At 45.0% G+C, this 24,266-nt stretch overlaps 5 protein-coding genes across 6 annotated transcripts in view; 3 read left to right on the top strand and 2 right to left on the bottom strand.

The window, feature by feature from the left end:
* Nucleotides 1-644, top strand: part of cdk17 (cyclin dependent kinase 17) — a 42,946-nt gene extending 42,302 nt beyond the window's left edge. Inside the window, exon 17 of the mRNA XM_084452445.1 lies at nt 1-644. This exon is cut by the window's left edge and continues 616 nt beyond it. The gene's annotated coding sequence lies outside the window, so the exon portion shown is untranslated.
* A 256-nt stretch (nt 645-900) lies between these two features.
* Nucleotides 901-7,731, bottom strand: LOC311320757 (ETS domain-containing protein Elk-3-like). Its single transcript, XM_084452584.1, has 5 exons — nt 7,551-7,731; nt 5,311-5,519; nt 3,722-4,516; nt 2,472-2,594; nt 901-1,579 (listed from the first exon to the last, which is right to left on the bottom strand). The coding sequence occupies exons 2-5, from the start codon at nt 5,515-5,517 to the stop codon at nt 1,481-1,483; spliced, it is 1,224 nt and encodes a 407-aa protein (XP_084308710.1). The 5' UTR covers nt 5,518-5,519; nt 7,551-7,731; the 3' UTR covers nt 901-1,480.
* A 1,008-nt stretch (nt 7,732-8,739) lies between these two features.
* Nucleotides 8,740-15,647, top strand: hal (histidine ammonia-lyase). Of its 2 annotated transcripts, XM_084452951.1 has the most exons (21): nt 8,740-9,006; nt 9,159-9,219; nt 9,330-9,357; nt 9,446-9,520; nt 9,602-9,674; nt 10,144-10,210; nt 10,305-10,342; nt 10,492-10,617; nt 10,874-11,013; nt 11,276-11,323; nt 11,528-11,675; nt 11,916-12,011; nt 12,111-12,169; nt 12,265-12,345; nt 12,571-12,636; nt 13,079-13,244; nt 13,851-13,985; nt 14,784-14,892; nt 15,013-15,082; nt 15,240-15,402; nt 15,462-15,647. In XM_084452951.1, the coding sequence occupies exons 1-20, from the start codon at nt 8,760-8,762 to the stop codon at nt 15,372-15,374; spliced, it is 1,968 nt and encodes a 655-aa protein (XP_084309077.1). In that variant the 5' UTR covers nt 8,740-8,759; the 3' UTR covers nt 15,375-15,402; nt 15,462-15,647. The 2 variants fall into 2 exon arrangements, with proteins under 2 accessions (XP_084309077.1, XP_084309076.1); XM_084452950.1 differs by having other exon boundaries at nt 15,240-15,647.
* Nucleotides 15,648-16,793: 1,146 nt separating this feature from the next.
* Nucleotides 16,794-22,003, top strand: LOC311320920 (coiled-coil domain-containing protein 38-like; the record flags this gene model as incomplete). The annotated part of the gene is made up of 14 exons (XM_084452786.1): nt 16,794-16,875; nt 17,001-17,089; nt 17,391-17,547; nt 17,646-17,713; nt 17,829-17,992; nt 18,169-18,249; nt 18,646-18,815; nt 18,964-19,042; nt 19,852-19,927; nt 20,032-20,183; nt 20,274-20,409; nt 20,964-21,166; nt 21,540-21,633; nt 21,746-22,003. 14 exons carry the CDS (start codon nt 16,794-16,796, stop codon nt 21,854-21,856), a joined length of 1,662 nt encoding a protein of 553 aa, XP_084308912.1. The 3' UTR covers nt 21,857-22,003.
* Nucleotides 22,004-22,085: 82 nt separating this feature from the next.
* LOC311320863 (small nuclear ribonucleoprotein F) lies at nt 22,086-23,402 on the bottom strand. The gene is made up of 4 exons (XM_084452725.1): nt 23,341-23,402; nt 22,677-22,802; nt 22,481-22,545; nt 22,086-22,371 (listed from the first exon to the last, which is right to left on the bottom strand). The coding sequence occupies exons 1-4, from the start codon at nt 23,341-23,343 to the stop codon at nt 22,305-22,307; spliced, it is 261 nt and encodes an 86-aa protein (XP_084308851.1). The 5' UTR covers nt 23,344-23,402; the 3' UTR covers nt 22,086-22,304.
* Between the last annotated feature and the right edge of the window lie 864 nt (nt 23,403-24,266).

Raw genomic sequence — 24,266 nt, 5'->3', positions numbered from 1 at the left:
CCATCTCCGTCACCATCCTCTCCTATACTGTGTACCTCCATTATATTAGGGGGTCATCGGGAGCAGTGATGAGCTTGGTGAAACGGTTCAATTTCTTGTCATTTCACTTTCTTGCCAATGGGTGGTTGTTACATTTAAAATGGCATATCATTCCAAGATGCTGTCATCTCTCCGTCATGACCAATGAAAAAAGAAACGGGAAACGAAAGACATCGTAGAATGACATGACGTGGGCATTACAGGAAGTAGGTGGACTCCTAACTTCTCTCACAACTTCCTCTTCTGATCAACCGTATCCCCTCTTCTCCACCGCCTCCAGCCTGTCATCTCATGACCAGGACTGTTTGAGGTGAATTCCCTGTCTTCACCAGAAGTGACTGACTGACGTGTTTCAGTTGTGTTCTCGTCTGTCTGCCATTGCCTTCCTCCTCATCGACTGTAGAACGGTTTGTCGTTTGGATTGCCTTCATCATTGTGTTGCATGCTCTCTCTATTGGGAATGCACACGGTCACTGAAGTCCAGGTCCTAGTGAATACAATACTGAGTCTATTTAACAGTGTTACCAGACGTTTTGTATGATATACTTTAACTTTATTTGTGTCTGATTGTAATCGGTGTGGCATGTCATTGGGGTGCCCTCTATTTGAGCTTGATTTTTTCAAAGAAACGAAAATTAAACTATAAAAAATAAACAAACCGATTGAGTGTGTACTGATGTTATGTCTTCTCCTGTCTTCGTACACACACACACACACGCACGCGCGTGCACGCTCTAAAACATGGACGCACACCAGAGGCAGGACATTAGCATTCAATGCTTCATGTTTATTGAAAACAACATAAAACCTTTTCACCAATATAAAATTGTACAGAATATGTACTAGATATCAGTTCCAGTATAAAAAAAAACAGACGTTACAAAGCTTTTTTTCATTGGTTTGAAATCTCGTCTTCATAGAATGATTTCGGAAGAGGAAGAGAATACAACAAGGCACAGCCAGAACATCTGAGAAGCACAGTGCATAAAATACAATACAGTCCCACACAATGGAAACCACTAGTCTCACATTCTGTGACGAAAATCATACAAAAAGACAAAAAAGGACTTCTTTTTTTTTTTTTAACAGGATAAAAATAGCCAAGCCCCTCTGCCTAGCCAGTTAAACTAGCCGTTTGTCGCTAGCCACGGTCAACTACTGTCCACTTGGACAGGGTCCTGTGGAAATGTGCTGTACTTTATCACAACCGGCCAGACGTCTCCCAGACGTCGCAGCCTATGGTCTTTACCAAGTGCTTTCAACAGCTGGAATCTGAAGCAAGTTAAGTGCAAAAAAAGTGAGGTCAACAGTCTCTCGTGAGAATTTACAATGAACCAAACGAGGAAGACAAAAATAGGCGGATACTGTAGGAAATGACAATGGCGATCTTCGTTGGGAAATGAAGACTGGATGGAAAAACAAATCAACAGGGGGTCCTGAATCAGGACTTGTGATTGGCCGGGGACAGGAGCAGGGAGGAGGGTGACCCGTCCAGGATGGGCAGGGGCAGGGGGATGTGTCCATTCATCAGACTGGGGAACTGTGGAGAGAGAGAGGGGGAGAGGCGGATGAGTGAGGGAACTGTGGAGAGAGAGGGAGAGGCGGATGAGTGAGGGGGAACTGTGGAGAGAGGGAGAGGCGGATGAGTGAGGGGGAACTGTGGAGAGAGGGAGAGGCGGATGAGTGAGGGGGAACTGTGGAGAGAGGGAGAGGCGGATGAGTGAGGGGGGGGGGGGGGGTCTGCAAACATCCCTATCCTGTTTGAGAGGAACTCCAGTATTGTCACTGCTCTGGTTTCCTGTTGTTCCATGCCCTGTGCCTCTTCCTCCCCATCCTCTACCTCCACAACAGAGAGAAGTGAACTAAGTTCTGAACACAAAGAACCCGCTTAGCCCTGGACGTGTGTGAGGAGGGAGGAGGAGGAGGGGTTTGCACAAATGAGGAGCAGCTCTCAAACCAGTCCACCCTGTTCAAACTGCCTCCCCTGGGCTCAAACAGGAAGTATTCACAGGATTTCCTCCCTCTCCCTCTCCTGAGCGCTGAAACTGGACACCTCCACAGCCTTGGTACCGAGCGAGTGAGCCTCTCCTGGAGTCACAACCCAACTCGGCTACTGCACTCCAACAACTTACCGTCTGTTGATTCAACCATACTGGACATATGCACACACGTAATGCCCACTTTAGAATATTAAAATAATTATGATTAAATTTGATATAATCATTCGTTTTAAGAGAGAAATACTTTCTTGGTGCTTATTCACTTGATACTTTCTCTGTGTTGTCTGTCACCTGAATGTCACCTGCGTAGAATATGTCACCTACCAACTTCCTTCTTGCTTATCCATCACTCGGGGTAAACAAACAAACAAAGAAACAAAACAAGCGGTTGATTCAGCCTCCCTCCCTCCCAGACAGACAGGGGGCGCTCACCTGGAAGAGGGACCCGTGTCCCTGCAGCCTGGCTGGGCTCAGAGGGGCCACGGGACTCAGACTGCTCCAGAAGTGGATGCCTGACAACAGAGGGCTGTGTGCCAGCAGCAGGCCTGAGGGAGTCTGGGATGGAGGAGAGAGAGAGAGAGAGATGGAGGAGGAGAGAGAGAGAGAGAGAGATGGAGGAGGAGAGAGAGAGAGAGAGAGATGGAGAGAAATGGATGACAGGGACAGTTAGAAATATATCCATTTTGAAAGCAAGGTTTTGTTTTACAATGTTATTATTAACGTTTTCAAATCACAAGTCAATGTTGATTGGCATTGGGAATGACACGCTCAAAGAGCTTATCGGAGTAAGTATGTGGTTTCTCCTTTGGATACAGGGGTGACGGAAGGGGGGTGTTGATCGGGGAGGTGGGGGGGGGGAACTCCTCAGGCATCACAGACCTTGGAACGCCGGCTGGGCTCAACATATGAAATCAATTTCAACCCCCCCCCCCCCCAACATCTTTCCCCATGTCACCTCAGAGAAGTAACCCAGTGTAGCAGAGGGACCCAGTCCTGCGTTCTTTATTAATGGAATTATTGGAGCATATGGCATCACTTAGCCCCCCCCCCCCCCCCCCCCGCACATAGCCAGGCCTAGGAGAAGATGTGTGTAAATCTCTTTGTTTTCCTCCGATCTCACTTTGCACACTTACAGTACTCTTCTCACACTCCTGTATATATCACTGTTTTTTTCAAATGTTACAATGTGGTCTGGCACAGTAGTCGTCATAGTTTTCGCGATAAAAACAGTGCCCCAAAGATATTGGCTCAGATACGCGACAAACAGATACGCTATTATGCTCATGATGTGGATTTGTCAGCGCTGCTTGAATGTGGGCCTGACGTTGCGTTGCAGCGGTGTGTGTGCTATGAAAGAGAAGCCGTCCTCCATGACCCGTACGATCTGATCTGAGGCCTGCCGTGCCAGACGGTCAGATGCGTCCGGCTCTGAGGCAGGGCCTCGCTGCTCTAGCTGGGCTGGAGGGACACTGACATCACTGTCTGGACAGTCTCCATACCCCTAGGGCCAGGCAAACTTCGGAACAGATGAGACCAAAACACAAGTCACTGAAAGAGCACTCTATTTGAGTTTAGGGTGTTACAGATCAGTTTTTGTTTTTGGAGGATTGGCAGGCGCGATGGTCGTCCCTGCTGTGTGGCTGTGGGTGCGGCGTGGTTCTACGCGACGGCGCGGTGTCTACCTGGGCAGTGAAGAAGGCGGGGGTGAGGGAGCCGGAGGGGAGCGCTGGGCTGTTGAGGGCCATGGAGCCGATGTCACTTCCTGTCAGGAGGAGGGAGGGGGCGCAGATCTCCAGGGCTTTGGGCTTCTTTGTTTTAGGTGGGAGTCCATCTCCGTGGTTACTGCTAGCACCGTTACTAGCGCCGCCGCTGCTCCTCTTCTCGGGCGGCTGAGCGCGCTCCCGGTGGCCAGAGGACAGGTTGAGGGGCTGGGCCCCCTGGTCCTCCTCCTCGTCCTCCTCCTCCTGGGCCTCGGGGCTCCACCCCCGCCCGGGCTGGAGGGCGGGGCTGTGGGGGGAGGGGGGCGGGGAGCGGCGGTGGTGAGGGGAGGGTCTGGACGGCCGGGAGCTGAGGAAGGGCTCGGGCTTGACGGCAGAGAGGGCAGGGGGGGCGGTCCTCTCGCCGGCGTTGGCGCCGAAGCGGATGACAGTGCGCGCCTCGTCCTGGCGCTCCCTCAGAGCGCGGAGCAGCTCGGGCTGATTGTGCAAGGAGGCCACGCTGAAAGTGGAGTACAGGCCCGAGCGGAGGTAGTCGTTACGACACGCCTGAGCCCCCAGGGCCGACAGGGCCCTTCTCTGGGCCTCCTCCTCTTCCTCTTCTTCCTCCTCCACCTCCAGCTCCTGGACCTCGCCCTCCTGGAGGGGCACCCTGCCCGAGGCCAGGCCCATCTCCACCGCCTGGGGGTCCATCTTCAGGATCTCCGGGAATGACACAAACTTGTACACAAACTTCTGGCCAATCACCTTCTTGATGATGTTCTGGAATACAGTAGAGTGATATGATTAGTTTACAGGTTGAAAACCAGAAATATCGGAGTAAGGTAGGTAGGTATGTAGTATAACACGCGGATAGATTCCTTAAGGTGCCTAGTTTGTGCAAACAAAGATGTGCAAAATTCAAGTTACTTCATTTAACTTCTTAAGTACATCACAAAATGTGTATTAATCAAATCAAAATCAATCAGACCATCTGTGGACTGATATATTTACAGACACACAGTTAGATTGGACAACAAAGCTTTTTTAATGGTTGATGATGATGATCATGATGATGATGGAGCCATTTTGATTTGGCAACATCTTTGTACTATGGAAAATTGAATGGCTACGTCAGTCACCCAAATGCTAACAAAATGGATAACAAAACAGAAACCAAGACATGTATTTCAGAGATGCATTGCTCTCTCATGACTCTAATGTAAGTTATGGTAAGAAAAGAGGAAGTGGAAGCATCCCCAATGCAGATCTTTTGGTGACAAAAAGAGAAGAACTTAGTGTGTGTGTGTGTGTGTGTGTGTGTGTGTGTGTGCGCGTGCGCGCTTGTGGTGGGGTATCATTCATGAATGCCCAGTGACAATAGTAACGGACAATAATAACGTCGGCATAGAAAGTGAACTATAGTGATACAGTAGTATTCATATAATGGGATTACTAAAATGCCCCCTCCCCTCCTCACACACACGCCTATCTTCTTAACCCTTTCCAACACTACAAATACTGCACATTATAACGAGCAGCAAGGTGAATGTGTATGACAGGGTTGGTGACGCTACCTTGTCGTAGTAGTAGCGCAGCGCTCGGCTCAGCTTGTCATAGTTCATGTTGGTCTTGTTCTTCCTCAGCCCCCAGAGCTTGGCCACCTCCTCCGACTTCAGCAGCTTGAACTCCCCGTCGGTGGACGTCCAGCAGATCAGGTGTTTATGGCTCTGGTCCAGAAGCAGCTGCAGCAGGAACTGCCACAAGGTGATGGCACTGTCCATACCTAGGACATACATCATCAACATGAGACCAGTGCTAGGTGATGGCACTGTCCATACCTAGGACAATGACATCATCAACATGAGACCACCTCTACTTGATGGCACTGTCCATACCTAGGACATACATCATCAACCTGAGACCTCCTCTATATGTGATGGCACTGTCAATACCTAGGACAATGACATCATCAACATGAGACCACCTCTAGGTGATGGCACTGTCCAAAACTCAATATCGTCCTCTTTACTTCACAGTGAATGTAAAAAGGCTGTAATTATAATAGTAACAACACTTTCTACAAAGTATTTAAGAAATTGTTTTAAATATGTCCATAGTGTGAGAGAGCAGTTAGCGCTGCTGTGTTGTACTTTGTTTTGGCCAGCATTAGTGTAGTGTAAGGAGGAGCAGCCTGGTGATGAAGAGAACAGGGCAGACTAGTGTAGTGTAATGTAGCTGAAGGGGGAAAAAAAACGAGAAGGAACAACAGCTCAAGCCAGAAATATGCTGCGGTCCAACCTGGCCCTCTCTCCACAGGAAGCACGACGGGCCCAGGGTGGGTTTGTCGTTTAATGGAGGAATGTTCAGCCTATGAGCTCCTGTCTGCCTGGAGTAGCGGCACACTTTACTGTGAAACTCTGTGTTTGTTTCTGTGTAGTAGTAGTAGTAGTAGTAGCTATGGTCTCATTGATTGGCTTGATTGTAACTTCCGTTCTGTTAGTCTCTGAAAAGCACTGACTAAGACTTGATTAAGCCTGATAAGTCTACCTTCTGTATGAAAAACACAGTTTCTCTCTCTCTCTTTCTCTCTCTCTCTCTCTCTCTCTCTCACACACACAGAATTGAACTCATTTCCGGCTCAAACTATCCCTTGAGTTTTCTATCTGCCATGTGAAACCACAAAGCTGTCAGAGACAGGACTTCCTCCTATTCTACTTTCAAGGACAAATGGCAGTGAGAGGGGATCCCACACTGTGAGGAGCATTTCCCCCGGTCCTGCCACAGGTCCGACTCATGTCCACAGCAATGGGTCAAAAGATCAAGTCAAACTGTCCACTTCCCAGTCCACACCCCTCATACCTGTTTTGAAAGGGACACCACACCATTTAAACAACCGCTACCATGTAAGGACATTTTCCTGGTTCATCAGAAGAGACTGGTGTCTTTTTGATATGCTGTCACCTATTTAATTTAAAGGTTCAGACAGATCCCCTCTGTCCCTGTCCCTTCTCTCCCCGATGGGACACTTTCCAGAGGCAACCCAAATATAAAGATGGGAGTTGTTAGTATTGCAGATGCTCGAATTGAAAAGTCACGCTGCGCTGCGCCGCCGCACAAAGCCATCCAGTGTTAGAGGAACGGAAACTCCTAATGAGATTAGGTGGTGTGTGCAGACATTACTTAGCCATGACTAAATCTGCTCTCTTCCTGTTCGCAGACGGTGGAAAATCAAACTGGCCATTACGAGAGCGCCGTATGCATCGGGGCAGTATCTTAAAAAGTGAGTCTCAAGTTTGATCTGGAGCGCACTGGTGCCTTAGTTGTATCCAGGTTTGCCTGTCTGTCTTTCTGTATTTCCCCCATAGATTATAATTGATGTGGTATTTACATTCATTTTATTTTAATCCAAAAGTTTTCCTGCACACATAAAAGACCCGAATCTGGTCAACTATTTCTGTTTTTTGCCCCACTGACTCGTTTTCAAGATGTTGTTCACTGCCAGTCTCAAACCGGAAGCTCTTAGAAATTTGCGTGTAGCCTACACAGACAAAACAGGATCTCTTATTGCTATTCAGCCTTATGGCGTTTTAAAATAATGAATACTACACAACCGCAAATACGGATCAACCTATTGCTATTTTTGTTCCATTACTTGTCATTGTGAGCTCAGACAAATGTTTTTATCCAGTCTTTGAAATAATTATTCATCAACACGTTTATTTCCCTTTTCACCACAATAAAGTTGTCCAACAAAACAGTCGGACTCTGGTGTAGACTGTAGATGATATAAATTAAGTTTTATTTTTTACATTACCTGCGATTTCTTGTTTGATGTCCCTTCTTGAAACTTTTATGGTGAATTTCGTATGATCCCTTGTTTTTCCATGCTTACTGTCGTCTACACAGTTCTGCTGGACTGAAATAGGATCCTGGCTTTTTCTTTTTCTGAGCAGGAAGTTGGACCAGGCAGACAGAGAGCCGGCTGACTTCCTCTCCCGTACGATTCCCCAGGCGCTTTGCCGTCTGTGTAAACACGCTTTTCCTCCTCTCGTTTCGCTTTACTCTTCGATGGCCAGTAGAACACACATGGCAAATTGTAACTCCAACTAGGCTACTCTCCAACTAATTGACGTCATCGTGTCCCCCCTCCTGTACCGCTAGGAGGTGCATTTGTATAAAGATATGGAGAGATTCACTTAAATCCCCATTGCGCCATTTCAGCAGTGAACACCACATAACCAACAGGTAGACTCTTTCTGACTGCTGACTTTGCTATCTGTCAGAGACTTTTGAGTGTATAGTAAAGAGTAGGCTAGGCCTACAGGCCAAGTGTAGACTCATGTGCTGAACTGACAAGGTAAAAATAAGAGATTATCAAACCTACAGCATTGATGATGCTGGTTTAATCTCCTCCATCATTTTTGGTATACCGTGTAGGCGATATCTAAGGAATCAAACATCTGGAATAAGGAATTTCAAAAAGCAAACTTATGTCAAACTCTATCTCAACGTACCCACATTATTAGAACACTTCCATACTTTATTGAATCCTACTGTATCATTTTGACAGTAGTCAAAAGGCTGTACCTAGGGTTTGAGAAAGGTTCTGGGGAGGTTGGGATGTGGGTATAGGAATGAGTGAAATATGTGCTACATAACTTTTTTTGTATTCCTTCTACAGCATGTATGTAACTTTCCCACTGTGTACTATTTGCCCCACTATTTTAAGACTGTATATTTATTTGCCCAGGGACTGCGGGTGGAAATTAGCTGTCTAGCTATAACCTTGTACAGTGCATCTCTCCCTATTCTATAGGGTAAATGTCTACTGTACCTTGTCCCTGTCTTAAAAATAAATAAAATCAATCAATCAACCTTACGCATGAAAGCTACATCAAGTCAACCACAGGCGTTGATCTCGTGCATGCATCTGATTGGTTGTTAACTTTTGGGTGCGCAAAGTAGTACCTTGGAGAGCGACGCGCAATGGTCAGTGTGCTGTACAGAATTCTACTGGTGCGTAATGCCTCGTTACACGGTCCACATTCGAGACGAGTGGCTGGCAGTGCCCTGTCGGGACACCACCAGTAGTATCCAATGGCTTGGAAACGAAGCTCTGAAGCGCTACATCAAGAACAAACCAGACAACGGGGGCATCAAGGCGGTAAAAGATATTCGTTTTGTCGCGAGGAGATGCCAGGGCCAGGGGCTGCTGGACGCGGATGACACCATTGAGGATGTTCTGGAGGACAATGACTTTGTCGAACTTGGTAATTAACCCCAATTTAGGCATCGCTTAGATTAAGTTAATTTATATCCTCGTAGAGTTGTAATAAAGGAATAAGCTGAACAGCTCTTGTGCGTAATCACCAACAAAACGGCCAGTAACCGTCTAAAGTGCATTGCTATGTTTTATTTCTAGTTATAGAAGGGGATACCATGTCTCCTGACTACATCCCCTACCAGCCTGAAGTTTCCCACCTGTATCCTTCTCAAAATATATAATGCCCAGACTAATTTTGTTTGGATATTGGTAGGAGGTTGGCATTGCACTGTGCACTCTACACTGTATGTCCTGAACTACTTTAAACAGAACTGCTGCATACAAAGAAGCTGAAGATGTGAGTATTCTGGCATAATGACATTGTCATAACTTATGTTTCATATTCAGAATTGTGGATTAATGTCTGACCAACATGATCTCTGCAGCACCTTTCCTTAGATGGCAACAGTCTGACTTCGACAGACCTGGTCAATCTAGGAAGGGGGATGTATAACATAAAGGTGATGATTTGAGCTCTATTATGCTTAGTGTGACTGGTTGAACGTTTAAGTTACTCAGTCGTCCCATTACTACATTTTCAGCTGACCCTGGAGGCAGAAACCAAAGTTGTGAAAGCCAGGGAGCTTCTCGACACTATTGTCAAAGAAAACAGAGGTAAGATATATATAAGGTATGATGAAGTTATGAATAACTGATACTAAAGGAGTTAAACAAAATATGTTATTTCAATCTCTGCAAATATGTTTTAGAAATGTGATTAACAAATGAATGGTTAACTAGAAATGATGTTCCGAGAGCATAGACCTCCTCTCATGAATGCAGGCCTGTGCGTGTGCACGTATTGGTGCAGTATAGCTGTATTTGTTAGGTTGAGAGCTTCACGACAGTCCAAACCCTGTGTGTCTGTGACCTTCCCACTTGAGATATGGCCATTTCAACCCCCCCCCCCCCCCCCCCGGGTATTTTTTACATAATCCTGCTAACAAACCAATAAATAAACCAACCAATAAAGAAACACACCACCAAAAACGTGACCTCTCGCCCTACGCTGTCGCTCGGGCTTAAAGAACATTGATTAAATATCAAATACAACTGTTTTCTCTTTCTCTCTTTCCTTCTCTAGTTGTCTATGGAATCACTACAGGTTTTGGGAAATTTGCCCGAACTGTCATTCCTGTCAGCAAGCTCAAGTAGGTCAATCTTTTGCTAGCCTCTTTTTATTTGGTATATTTAGCCAGCTTGGGAAGTTGTTTATTTTGTTGACATGCATTCTCTTTCTCACAGGGAGCTGCAGGAAAATCTGGTGCGATCACACTCAGCAGGTGCGGCAAGTGTCATTCTGGATAAAAAAAAAAAAAACTAAACTCATCAGACTAAAATTAGTCTGGAGCGTTTCTGCAACTTATTGACTGAACCTGTGGAGCTGCTAACTGATTATGTTCCATCTGCTGTGTCTTGCTATTGGTTGTAGGTGTGGGCAGTCCACTGAGCCCGGAGAGAACCCGCATGCTGCTGGCTCTACGGATAAATGTCCTGGCCAAGGGTCACAGTGGAATCTCCCTGGAAACCCTGCATGCCATGATCCAGGCTTTCAATGGTAAACTTACTGATCCATGAAAAACACAAGCAGGTAAAAGAGAAGACTTTCAGTCTAAGATAGAATATTACAGAGCTGAATAGGTTTGAATGTTGGTCAACTCTCCATGTTCTTTCGTATCTTCGACGAGGTTACTCTATTGTTTCTGCCTGGTTTGAACCTCCTAAACCCTGGCTGTGACCTCAGGCAGACCTTGGTTCTCCTTAAAATCCATGTCCCAGTTTGGGGTGTCTCACATCTCTGCTTCTCCCCGTAGCGTCCTGCCTGCCCTTCGTCCCAGAGAAGGGGACAGTAGGGGCCAGTGGAGACCTCGCCCCCCTCTCTCACCTCGCTCTGGGGCTTATGGGAGAGGGTAAGATGTGGTCACCCAAGAGCGGATGGGCTGATGCAAAATATGTAAGAGTTACACTGTTACTGTAACTAGCCAATGAGAGTTACCAGTAGTGTAGGCAAGGCCATTTCCTAGTATTTGCTGTTATAGTATACCCACTTCTTCAGTCACCACTACACCACTGGGTGTTACATAACCCAACGTCCCTAGTATTGACTTTGTGTTCACAACAGTGACAGGACGAGAGGCCACATGGGAAAACATACTTGCTTTTCTCTGACCCTTGAACTCCTCTGTTTGTCTATCTCCCTTATCGTCTCTGCTCAGGTCCTGGAGGCTCATGGATTGAGGCCCATATCACTCAGGCCTAAGGAGGTAATGCTCTCAACATCACCCCCTCTCTTCCACATTGTCTTTATTTTCTTATGTATCCTTCCTCCATTTGCACTGTCCAACAACATTTATCTGCAGAAAGCTCCCGTTTCTCCAGAACCTTCTATTCAACGTCCACCTACACATATTCTGGTTTTAGCTAAATAGCTGTTCTTCTCCTTCTCCCTTCCCTCCGCTTCCCTACAGGGCCTTGCTCTGATCAACGGGACCCAGATGATCACGTCTTTGGGGGCGGAAGCTGTGGAGCGAGCTGAGGCCATCGCCAGGCAGGCGGACATCATTGCCGCCCTCACCCTGGAAGTGATGAAGGGGACTAGCAAGGCCTTCGACAGTGGTGAGGAGGGGAGGGAGAAATGCAGCTCAAGCACTGGAACTGCTTCTAACCCACACCATCACTTGGTTGTATACCTGTACTTCCTACAAGGATTTGATTATATGTTTGTATTTGTGTTATGTGTTTGGACTCCTGGAGGTCTCACCTTGGTGTAGACTAATGGGGACCACAATAAACAATCATTCCATGACCTCCTAACTCCTCTGCCCCTCTTCACTCGACCTCTGACCTCTGCTCTAGATATCCATGCACTGCGCCCTCACCCCGGACAGATTGAGGTGGCCAAGCGCTTCCGCTCCCTGCTTGACTCAGATCACCACCCCTCAGAGATCGCAGGTGAAAGAGTAGATCCATATAGAACATAGTTTACTACCATTTTTTTGTTATGATCCCTATCCTATCGCTGTCTCATCTCTTACACGTCTGTGTTCCCAGAGAGCCATCGGTTCTGTGACAGAGTCCAGGATGCCTACACCATGCGCTGCTGCCCTCAGGTGATTTATCAGGGAGAACTACAAACATGGCGAACACTGACAGCCGATCAGCCCAGGATCATTCTCTGCCTCTTCTTTTCTCTGTTTGTCACCAGGTCCACGGGGTCGTCGTTGACACAATTGCCTTTGCGAAGACCATCATCAACACAGAGATAAACAGCGCCACTGACAACCCTGTATCCTTACCTGTCTATGTTAAGAGGGTGCATGTTCAGTTATTACCCAGTAAGTATTACCAATAGTTATAAATTAGTAATTGTTAACAAAGTTGTAGTAATTTGGTTTTCACACACTGGAGTGTTGTTGAGGGTGCAGCCGTACCTGTACAGGTTTGGGACAGGCCGCTGTTGAATAACCGTGCCCCTCCCACATCTCAGTTTGATCTTTAATGCCTGCATCAGATGGTGTTTGCAGAGAGAGGGGAGACAATCTCGGGAGGGAATTTCCATGGAGAATACCCAGCAAAGGTACACATTGTCTAACCTATGTGAAGAGATTCCAAATAGATTCCAAAGCGTTGTTTGAGGAGAGACTTGTCAAAGTAAGGACTAGCCTCGCGTCATCAGGCTCTCCTCGGTCTCCTGGGTTCTATTAGCTTGGTTTCCGGTCTAGAGCCCTCTGGTATCCTGTCACACAAAACTTGAATCGAATAGCCTACGAATGAGAATAAAACATGGACATATCAAACAAAGTAGCCTATTCCAGAAGAAGTTCTCGCCACTTGCATCGTAGGTTTGTGGGTAGGTCTGTTTTTGGACGGGGGAATCTGCTTAGACCGGAAATCACAACTGCAAAGCATATAGGTCCCAGACTAGTAAGGACAGAATATAGAATGTTTTTGTTTTAGAAAGTTTATTTGTGGTACATTGTTGTTTTAATTTCCTCTTACTCCCTCCTCTCTCGGTCGAGGCTTTGGACTTCTTGGCCATCGGAGTGCACGAGCTGGCTTCCATCAGTGAGAGGAGGATCGAGCGACTGTGTAACCCGTCCCTGAGTGAGCTGCCTGCCTTCCTGGTCAACGAGGGTGGCCTCAACTCTGGCTTCATGATCGCTCACTGCACCGCTGCTTCCCTGGGTTAGTGTGTGACCTGGAAGGGGTTAGTGTTTGACCTGGAAGGGGTTAGTGTGTGACCTGGAAGCCTGATGAACTCTACATTCCCGTTGTCTGAAACCAGTGGGTGCATTAAGTAACTGAGTAGCTCAGAGCGTAGAACGCACTTAACGGGTTGCTCAGTTACACTCAGACTGATCTGCTCAGCGCACAAGTGAGCACTTCTAAACTACGATCAGTCTGAGCAAACACAAAAGAAGATGGATCCCAAAAGGATGCTCGTACACCTCTCCAGTGCTGATGGCACACTAAAGGCATCCGTTTTAGTAACCGAAGAGGAAATGAGTCGCATAGATGAAGGGATGTCACTTCCTCCTCCACCAAAACATTGAATAACGCACCTACTACTGCTTTTTGCATAGCCATTTTCAGTGAATGTTTTTGACATATGACGTTTGATCAGCGCTCAGAATGAGCAGAACGTTAAGTGTTTTTGTGTATATGATCATAAGTAACCTTAAAACAGGGCTAAACATGCATTTTCCCTTTACTACTCCTTTAACGCACCCTGTGTCGCTACGGCAGACAGCATGGCGCCATGGCTCACTGTAATACACCCTGTTACCGTAGTTTCAGAGAACAAGGTGCTGTGCCACCCCTCCTCTGTGGACTCCCTGTCCACCAGCGCCGCCACTGAAGACCACGTGTCCATGGGAGGCTGGGCCGCCAGGAAGGCCCTGAGGGTGGTGGAACACGTAGAACAAGGTAGAGCCACCGTTTCATACTATACTCACCCTTCACTTCTGTTTTGGTCAATTATTTTTGTCATGAATTAATCATTTTTTATTGATCAAATCAGAGCTAACTGGACATCTGAACAGCTCTCTTGCGAATGGGGGCTACTGCATTCAATGAGATCGACTGACAGTAACAAATTAATACTGGTAGACAGTATTGGACACACACTACACTCATGATATGAAATGTCAATAATAAGAAGTAAACTAAATGTTAGTACTGACTGCAGTTCAAAGTGACAAGGTTTAATTTAATTGAGATTAAGTTAGCTGTGGTTTACCACCTACTTGTGTATACAGAGTCAGTCTTTCTCTTTGCCATAAACAAACAAATGGATAGTGGGTACAAGTTAATATGTAACCCCATGGTCATGTTGACTGCAGCATTGAATCACATGAAAACAAATACAAGGAGCTAGCTTAATAGAACAGTCTGGCAGCTGTCAGTGTACAAGTTATTTTTTTGTTTTTGTTTCAAGAATAGTTGTGCTTTTTAATATGTATATATAATAAGCATTAGAAATGGTGTTACAGAAGATCACATTTGAGTGACTCAGTGATGAGACACTTCCACATCAGGTGAGGGTGGAGACTTCGTGGAGATTGGTTGTCAGATTAATGTTAGACTTGTTACTGTTCTTAACTTATAGTTTCTTTATAATTGTGTTGATTTCTATTTTCATGTTAATGCAACATGCAGTAACAGGCAGTGCTTTACTCTGAGACAAAGCTGGTCCATACTGTGTCCCACCACCTCTCCCCTCAGTGTTGGCTATCGAGCTGCTAGCTGCCTGCCAAGGCATTGAGTTTCTACGCCCCCTGCGTACCACCACTCCATTGGAGAAGGTCTATGACCTTGTGCGCAGCGTGGTCAAGTAAGTCAAACACATGTGGCCAAGGTACAGTACACACATTTCAGTCCTCTGAAATGTTGGACGGGCTGGTTAATATTTATCCAATGTTCCTTTTCCTCTGTCCCCGTCTTCCCTTTAAAGGCCTTGGATAAAGGACAGGTTCATGTCTCCGGATATTGAAGCAGTCCATCGTCTTCTCCTGGACCAGAAGGCAAGTGTGACGTCTAAACTGAGTCTAGCCTACATCTTAAACAAAGGACGTTCAATGTGGATGATGTGAAGTTAGCCTACTGTAATAAGATGCAATGATGATAATTGTCTAGCTGGTGTACAGAATGTGCTTTCATGAGCTTGATCTCCTGCTCTAGGTGTGGAAAGTGGCTGAGCCCTACATTGAGAAGTACCATGCAGAGTACATGATCCCCGAGTCTCGCCCCATCTCTCCCACTGCTTTCTCACTGGAGTCACCAGCATCACCACGGAAACGTGTCCGTCATGAGTGAAACTGTCACCTGTAGCATACAACTGTTTTCATAGGCTACCTAGGCCTACACTATAGGGTGTCCTTTTATTTTTTGTCATCTTCTGTTAGCCCTTTAAACGTGTATAGCCTAATGGATTGAATGCCTCACTGCTACCTCAGCTTCTGTAGTAACTGTAGCTTCAGTAAATTTCCAATTACGAAAATTATCTGAATAAAAATAATGTAGGCCTAATGGAGCCTATAGCCAAATGTTCTCAATAAACATCTATCAATAAAAAGGAAATAAATTGGATTTGGTTTGTTTTTTCCTTTCTACATACTTCATTCTTTGATGGTGCCTCCTAAAAGCAATGACATCATTCAAAAAGTCAACTAGGCTACTTTAGGCTACGTTCCTTTTGGCCTTGGGGCTTCATCAAATACGTTTCAAAAAGCCGTTCATCAATTCCAAAAGAAAAACAGGTTTGGACTAAATATGTAGGCCTACGCATGTGTTTTCTGAAAACTGCACAATTCGACAACTTTCCTTCACGACATAGTGTCGTTTGATGGCCTTTCACGAGCGCATTGAAGATAACCCAGACACGATTGATTGATTGATTGATTGATTGACGACAGGACGCACTTCTGCGTGAATTGTTTATATTCGAATGCGAGTCTTTGGAATGTGAGTGTGTCTGTTTGGCCTCAGATTCATAAAAACAAGAGTCCCCCAAAAACAATTCAGCTTTACAGTTTAGCATAGGCTCAATAGTGCAGGCAAGTAGCCTACATAAATGAAATAGATAGAAATAGAGAATGGGCTACAATTGTAACAAATTGTTTGTAAACAATTGTTTGTTAACAAATGCAAACGTTTGAGCCTACGCTATAATGAATTAATTAGTAATACGGCATAGGCTAACAACAGTAGCCTTTACGTTTTTAAATAGCTAGTTATTCTATAGGCTACCCTGTAAATCCATAGTCTAGCCTACTCATTTTAATGTTTTCATCCCATCCTCTGAATAGAAAATGTTGATGGACATAGGCCAAACGTTACCAAGACAACCATCAGTCAAAAAGAAAGGTAGGCTATATAGTCCTAGAGATCTGGGGGGTTTATTTCTGCACATTTTGTCTGGCCAAAGGACATCATTTGGCAAGTTTAGAGGAATATCTAATGCACATTCAACGGGGTCAACATTTCACACAGTAGACTATTCACAAATATTTGCCTTTAGTTTTATCTTGAATTTAGTCACATCTAATCAAATCAGCTATATTCTACGTTTGTCTCAAACTCGTTTAGTAAAGATAACTGCAAGAACTCCTGAAGCACAATATATCTCAATGAGGAGGGGAGGCTTGGCAGGTAGGCCTATTCAAACTTTACCGGATAATATTTTCTCATAACATAATATTGTGATGGGTGAGTGACTACTACTGCAAGAAGATCATGGGTTTTCTTACAGAAAGCCTGGAGGAGACTGCAAAACCAAATCTTGATGTGGTCTGGTTGAGAGCAAGAAATAGTACAGGTATAGGCTAATATTTGAAAATACAGTAAGACCATTTTTATGTGATTATGATATAGGCTCATGCAAATTAGACATATTCAGCAGTTCATTCAACAGAAACATTCTGCTGTCATGTCTCTGTTCAGATGAAGACAGAAAACCCAGCAACCCCTTTGTGCTTCCGGATGCGGACATCTTCAAAAAGAGAGAATTTGATTCTGTCATCAGACAACAAGTAGGCACATTTCTCTCTGAGGCCAAGTTCTGCTCACGTTAGATGCACTTAAGATACAATCTTATCGTGTAGTTGTTGGCCTAAATACAGAAGTGGGTAACTGTCGAGTGCAGACTTTACCCACCTTGTTTCTCTTCATTGATTAATAGGCCTACAGTTGAGAAAATAGGTTAATAAACTCTCAGCCGCATTTTAAAGAGGTGGGTAAACTTGAGTTTACCCTACACCTCTAATCTCATCTAGTGGGCAAAAATCATATTTACCAGTCATGTTTAAATTATCAATATGTTCTGTCTCTCAGGAGAAGAAATTCTTCACCAGCTTGCCCGTTTACATGAAGGGCACCTACCTGAGCAGGCTCAGGTGTCGTTCCAACCCCATGAGGACTGTGGACGAGGTCATCCCTGAAACTGAGACATCCAGTAGAGACAGAACCACACTGCCCCCTGTGGTCAAAGGCAGGACAGGAGGCACTTCATGCAGCATCACAGTTGTAGCAGCAGAATGTTGTGGGTTTAGAAAATCCAACCTCAATTTTCGACTTTTTATTCCACAGGTTGCCAGCAGCAGAGGGAGAATATTGGGGATTATTTATCTAAACAGAGAGAAATGTTTAGGCTGCAGGTAAATTGATGAATTAAGCAAAGCTTCTGTGTTGTCAGGCCATATGGCCATGTGACTAGGTAAACGATCTAGTGATCTCTATGCTTTTTAAGTAGCCCCTCGTCTGTTTCTACAGTATTCTCTGTCTGTAAAACGGGAGACTATCAAACAACTGGAGAAGGACATGTTCACAGCGCACCAGAGGATCAGTACTGCTGAAAAACAATTGGAGGAGGATTCCATCACCTTTGAAACATTTATCAAGGAGAGTGATCAGAATTCAGTTGAAGCTGTTCAGTTGTAAGTTTCGTTACAAATAACCTCACACGATTGGTTGGTGGAGACTTACTATCGTGTCTGGTATCGCGAGACTACAAATAACCTGTGGTCGTGAGATTTACATGTTTCATTAGCGCAAGAGCCAAACAGTATCAAGCCTTACACTCTATCTGACAAGGTTATTCATTCCCCCCCAGGGCAGAGAAAGAAACTGTGATTAAAATGGAGAAAACAGCTGACATCAAGAAAGTGACTGCTCAAATAATGGCAATGAAAAGGTAATGCGATAAAGGACTGATGATGAAGCAACTACAACAGTTGTGTGAAAAAGGTAGTCTCCTTCGAGCCGGATTCGAACCAGCGACCTAAGGATTTCAACATTACAGCCCTACAGTCCTCCGCTCTACCAACTGAGCTATCGAAGGGACGCTACGCAAGGTGTTGAAATCAAGGTTTTAAATTGAACACCAACCCAATGTGCTCAATTTAATGCCTTGCATTACTTGACATTACAACCTATCAAAACTGCTTCACGAGTCTGGTTTACAGCATTTAAATAGCTTACTTCGTTGGGCCGTGTTAGCTAGCGAGTCTAGCTCAAGCATGGACGAGTTAGCAGCCTATCACGAAACGAAGAAACTTAATTCGCACTACATATTATTGTCTTTTCTTAGCGACATCTCAAAATACCAAGATATCCTGAAGGAATACCAGACTTACAGGACGTTTCTGACTACGGTCGCACCTGCAGAGTGGCGTGAGGAGCAGATGCGCAGGAAAGCGGAGAACAGAGCGGCCAAGGCGCAGAAACAGAATAAAGACCTCCCTTCTTCAACTGCGAAAGGTGAGGGTAGTTTATGTGGTTATAATGTTGTACAGTGCAACAAGCTACTGCTCGTTCATCACTCATCACCATGTCTATCAGGTTAGTCTCATATGTGGTTGCAACATTTCCAACATTTTTATATTGTTTATCTATTTGTATTCCCAAGAGGACAAGAGAGCCTCAATCCACGGCAGACGATATTCAAGAGTCACAAAGATGACGCAGGGCAGACGTCAGAGCAAGGGGTCAGAGTTGTGTCTCACATCTCAGTCAGGCATCCAACGACGAACTGCAATAATTGCTTCTTCTGGAGAACTTAAACATCTTTCATGACCTCTAGAGAAACTATTGTGCATTGCACTTATTATTTTTTATTCTCCTTTCTTTGTGTATTATACTTGCATTTATTATTTCAACTGTTTATTTATTTTTCTATTATTTCCTCTTCTTTAATGTGCCTTGTATGTTCTAAGGAATATAGGCCCAATCCCAATAGCCCTTAGCCCTAGCCCCTAGATTTGGAGTGCCCTCGACTGGGTAGTGGCCCTTCAGAACGGAGCCACAAAGGATAGGGGATGAAATCTTTACCTCAGAAATGGGACACCATTCGCTACATCTTTAATCAGAATTTTATTTGTTGCCTGATTTTCTGTGCAGACCCTGGGATGTTACCGTATGATTACTATTAATCTGACCACATTTCAGGACAGAACAAGACAGATTAATCAATTGTAGGCTACAGCCAGGAAGCATGTTTACACATCAGCTGTTAATGTTAGTTAGTTAGCTAGTTAGAGGGCTGTTTGAACGTCCACTAGCCCTCGATATGCCCCCTAGCCCTAGAAGCTAAAAGGAATACGACACACTACCCTACGCAGGAACGTGCAAAATGTAGGGGTAGGGCCAAGGGCTTGGTATCGGGCCTTAATGTCATATTTTGCCTTGATGTTTGTAAATGCAACCTTAATAAAAGAACATGTCGGGTCAAAAAGATAAAATAAACTTCAACTTTGTGATCAGCTAAATTAGTGACTTTCATTGACGCCCCCCCTAGAGGGAAGGCGGCCCTCACACAGGGGATCCAGGACTTGACCCTGCCAGGGCAGCCAGAGACAGAGCCCTCAGACGAGGTTTGGCTTTCCCTCTTTTCAAACGAGCGAACAAATCTATTTCATCTCTTTATTTCTTAGGTGTGAACTTTTCATTTCTTCTCTGATGCACCTCTCTTCCCAAGGAGCCTGTGTTGTACTTCTCCGACCCCAGTGAGATGCTGAAGGTCCTGACCGACCTGGAGGAGCAGAACCTCTCCTGCATCCAGAACTTCCAGGACACCGAGGAAGCCCTGGACGAGATCCGCAAAACCGTCCAGCTGACGCAAGACAAGATGTAAGTGTGAAACAGGGGCAAGCCAGCCTATCCCAATGGAATTCTTGAATTTGACCGAGAAATGCATGCGTGTGTCTCCCTGTAATAAAGGAATAGTGAGACTGAAATCCTGCAACAGCAAATCGACATCCTGAAGAACACCATCGAGAGGGAGGAGGAGAAGGCCTCTGAGCTGGTGCTGAAGTGCAAGATCTTCTCCTATGGTGAATACAGAGCCGATAAGCAGGTCAGTGCTACAGTGATTGTGACGGAGGAGTCGACAGGCCATCTGATGATGAGTTAACAAAATAGGACTGGACCTCAACATTAAGCGGATGGACAACACTAAGGCCCTCTATAGGAAAGGACAGAGCAGACATCTTCCTTAGGAGGGTCAAGTCCTTTGTTGTGTGTAGCTGGCTGCTGCGGATGTTCTACCAGTCTGTGTTAGGCAGCACACGGTTCTTTGCCATGACCTGCTGGGGAGGCAACACCAGATTTGAGGACACAAACACACTGAACAAGCTGGTGAGGAAGGCCAGCTCTGTCGGGGGTCAACAACTGTCACTACTTTTACTCTTATTTGTACATTATAGGTATGTGTATGTATACAGATTGTATGTATATACTCTATATACAGATTGTATGTTTATCTTTTTGTACTCTATGTACAGGTATAATCTTTACTCTGATGTATTTTCTTTACTCTGATCCTTCTTGTACATTCTCGCTCTGTAAGGTCTAAATTCCCCCCTGGGGATTATTAAAGTGAACCTTATGATGACGTCGTGCTCTTTGCAGGACGCTATGCTTCACGTCCTGCACAAGACGGTGAAGGAGGTGTACAGGATGTGTGTGGGGGAGATGGACTCGAACATCAGCACCCTTCACATGCTGGCGGACATTGAGAGCCGCATGGAGGAGGTCCTGGACCGCCTGGAGATTGTGCCCCCAGAGAAGGTGGAGGCAGTTAGAAACAAGAGGGAGATTGAGAAGAGGCTGAAGTGAGTACCCCCCATCTCTTATGTAACCAGTGAAACAACAATGACACTCTTAACGGGTTAGACCCACAAGATGGCGACGCTGACTGCGGCCTCAGTGTGTTGGTGCTCCTTGGTTTTATAAAACATTGCACTCATTAACACTGTACACAGTGTATATACACACACACATCACACACCATTTTGTCTTTTTCACTGTCATTTGCAGTGTCCTGTCTAGTCCTTGCACCCTGTCTAATGTTGCCTATCCATCAAAATGATGCACCAACTGACCAGAACAAATTCCTTGTATGTGTAATAACCTACCTGGCAATAAAACTGATTGTGATTCTGTTAAGTCTCCACTTGTGTGATTTTGTCTTTGGCCTCCCTTCAGGATGCGTGAGGAGAAGATGCATATGAAGAAATGTCACCGCGAGGAGAGACTCAGACTGGCGCTAGAGAGGGCCACCTGTGACACCAAAAAACAGGTTTGTATTCTTAACTGCATCCGGTTAGGCAAGTAGGAAAATCACATTGGAGACACACACACACACACACACACACACCATACAGTACATTTGTGCTCTCTCGTGGTTGTAGACTGGCCGCAAGATGATGCCTCGATCTGAGCCATCAGAAGTCAAGAAGAAGAACAAGCTCCACGTGATGACCACTAGGGAGCAGGAGGACGCCCTGTACTTCTTCACTTAATAACTGGGCCTCTATACAGAATTAAAATACATTTTCTACACTGCAATCAACAGCACTTGATAACATCACAAGTACCTAGATAATTATAGTAGATTAGTAGATGAGTATGTATACTTTTATTCTAAATATAATTATTTTGGAAATACATTTGTTGTCGTTTATCTCATTCCATCAATATACCTTATAACGACAGTATAGGAATAAAACCAGAATGACAAACAAGTTAGCAATGAAAAGTGCAATGTGCACAATTTTTATTAAGTTGTGCTTCAGGTTGCACAACAGATCAAGCCGTGTTACAAAAAATGTCACGAAGGACAGATGTTTTCTCAAAAAAATGTATACAAAAACAATACCGAGATGAACAGAAAAGAGTAATGCATCAACAGCATCACAATGGGCCTCTTCACTCTCATTTCACCATCCTCCTCTTCCTCTACTCCTCTCTTCACTCTTTCATTTCACCATCCTCCTCCTCTTCCTCCACTCCTCTTATGTACAGTACATTGTTGCATCTGTAGGAAAGATATTATGACGAGTGGTGCTAAACCAGTAGCTTAAATTCAAAACTACAATATACAAACAACCAGAGGAGATGGAATCAACCACAGCACTAATACTCACCTAACCAGCACTTCTCCTAGGTGGCCAGCCAATGCTCCATCCACGTACTCCTCAGTGTTGGCCAGCTGAAGTGAGACAACAGCAGTGCAATATAAATCAGCCCAAGCGAGTAATCAATGCACAAGAGATCTCTGTCAACAGCATGCCCAATGATATATTTGATTTAACCATTGTGGCGTCTGCCAGGGTCACATACCTGCATGTTCATGTATGCATCCACAGACACCAGGTATCCTTTGTACTCCATGCCCCACTTCAGCTTGACCATAACTGGTTTACCAGTCAGTCCATTCAGGAAGGGTTTGGGATTCAACGGCAAACTCTGTAATTGCACCATTCAGACAGACAGCATTATTTTTCTTGTATAATTGAGCATTTCATTTCTCAAATAGTTAAATGGCTTTTATTGTCACACGCGTAGCTAGCTATTAAAAGTTAGCAGCTATCTAGCAAGGCTAGCTATTCTTTGCTAGCCTGGTAGTAGCAGATGGATAGCTTAGCTGGCTATCTCTGTAGCATGTAGCTTAGCTAGCCATCTCTGTAGCATGTAGCTTAGCTAGCTATCTCTGTAGCATGTAGCTTAGCTAGCTATCTCTGTAGCATGTAGCTTAGCTAGCTATCTCTGTAGCATGTAGCTTAGCTAGCTATCTCTGTAGCATGTAGCTTAGCTAGCTATCTCTGTAGCATGTAGCTTAGCTAGCTATCTCTGTAGCATGTAGCTTAGCTGGCAGGAAGGAGACAAAGAATATGATCACATAATGCGCAAGGAGACTTGAGATCTGTTCATCAAAGAAAAGACTTGCATAGCTAACAAAGTAGACATTTTATCTAGCGACCCATAATATAAAACTAATATTTACCATTGTGAAGAGAAAAGTGGCGCTGGAGTAATGCTAGGACGCTCGCACGCCGTCGGTGAAGCAGGAAGTGGTATGACACTGACCTCATGAATGCTTGACTGTGATTGGTTGACCTCATGAATGCTTGACTGTGATTGGTTCAAAATGAAACGAACACGGATAAATATTTACGGGTAAATGTTATGTAAAGTGTTGCAAATCAATTTACATACCGGTAAGTTACAATGTAGCACCACGTACAGGTGGATCAGACGGTTCGTTTTAGATTCGTTTTAATTTGTAGGCTAGTTGTGACCACGAGGTGGTAATGTTCGCACATTTATTGAAACATTTCCACCAATTCGTAAACTGGTACTGCATCCTCCTCAAGAACCGCATGTTCAGAAGGCTACCTATTACTGGCCTTCAGGTATCTGAACCGCAATGCATTGACACGTCTCATTGCTTGCAGCTAGTTGGTTTCATATTGAGATAAGGTCAATTGCTTGAAATAGACTAATTGATGTACAGGATATTCCTTTTTTTTTTTTTACAATAGTGCAAAATGCCCGTGCAAAATGCCCGTGCAAAATGCACTTTTACATTACAGTCATTTAGCAGATGCATTTATCCAAAGCGACTAGCATGTCACTTCTTAGCACTGGCTGTCGCATAGTTGTGTCCTTGCATTATAGTGTTGTAGCCTCATAAGGCCCTTTGGCAGCAGCACCAGTGAATTAGCCCTAGCCTTTGCGTTGTTAGTAACATGGCTGCTTAAGGAGCAGCAGAATCCAGCTCAGGGCATCCCTATCCCCCGTGTGGAGTGTTTGTTACACTGGTGTCAGAAGTGTGGATGTATGGCCGCGGGGCCATCGGGAGAGGCGTGTGAGGACGCATTTAACTTGAGTGAAGGTATGAGGACATGCTCTCCCGGACAAACCAGGGGG

Source organism: Borostomias antarcticus (assembly GCF_949987555.1).
Source record: "Borostomias antarcticus genome assembly, chromosome: 18".
NCBI classification, from domain to species: domain Eukaryota; kingdom Metazoa; phylum Chordata; class Actinopteri; order Stomiiformes; family Stomiidae; genus Borostomias; species Borostomias antarcticus.
Note: the sequence above shows the minus strand (reverse complement) of the source record. Positions and strands in the feature narration are given on the sequence as shown.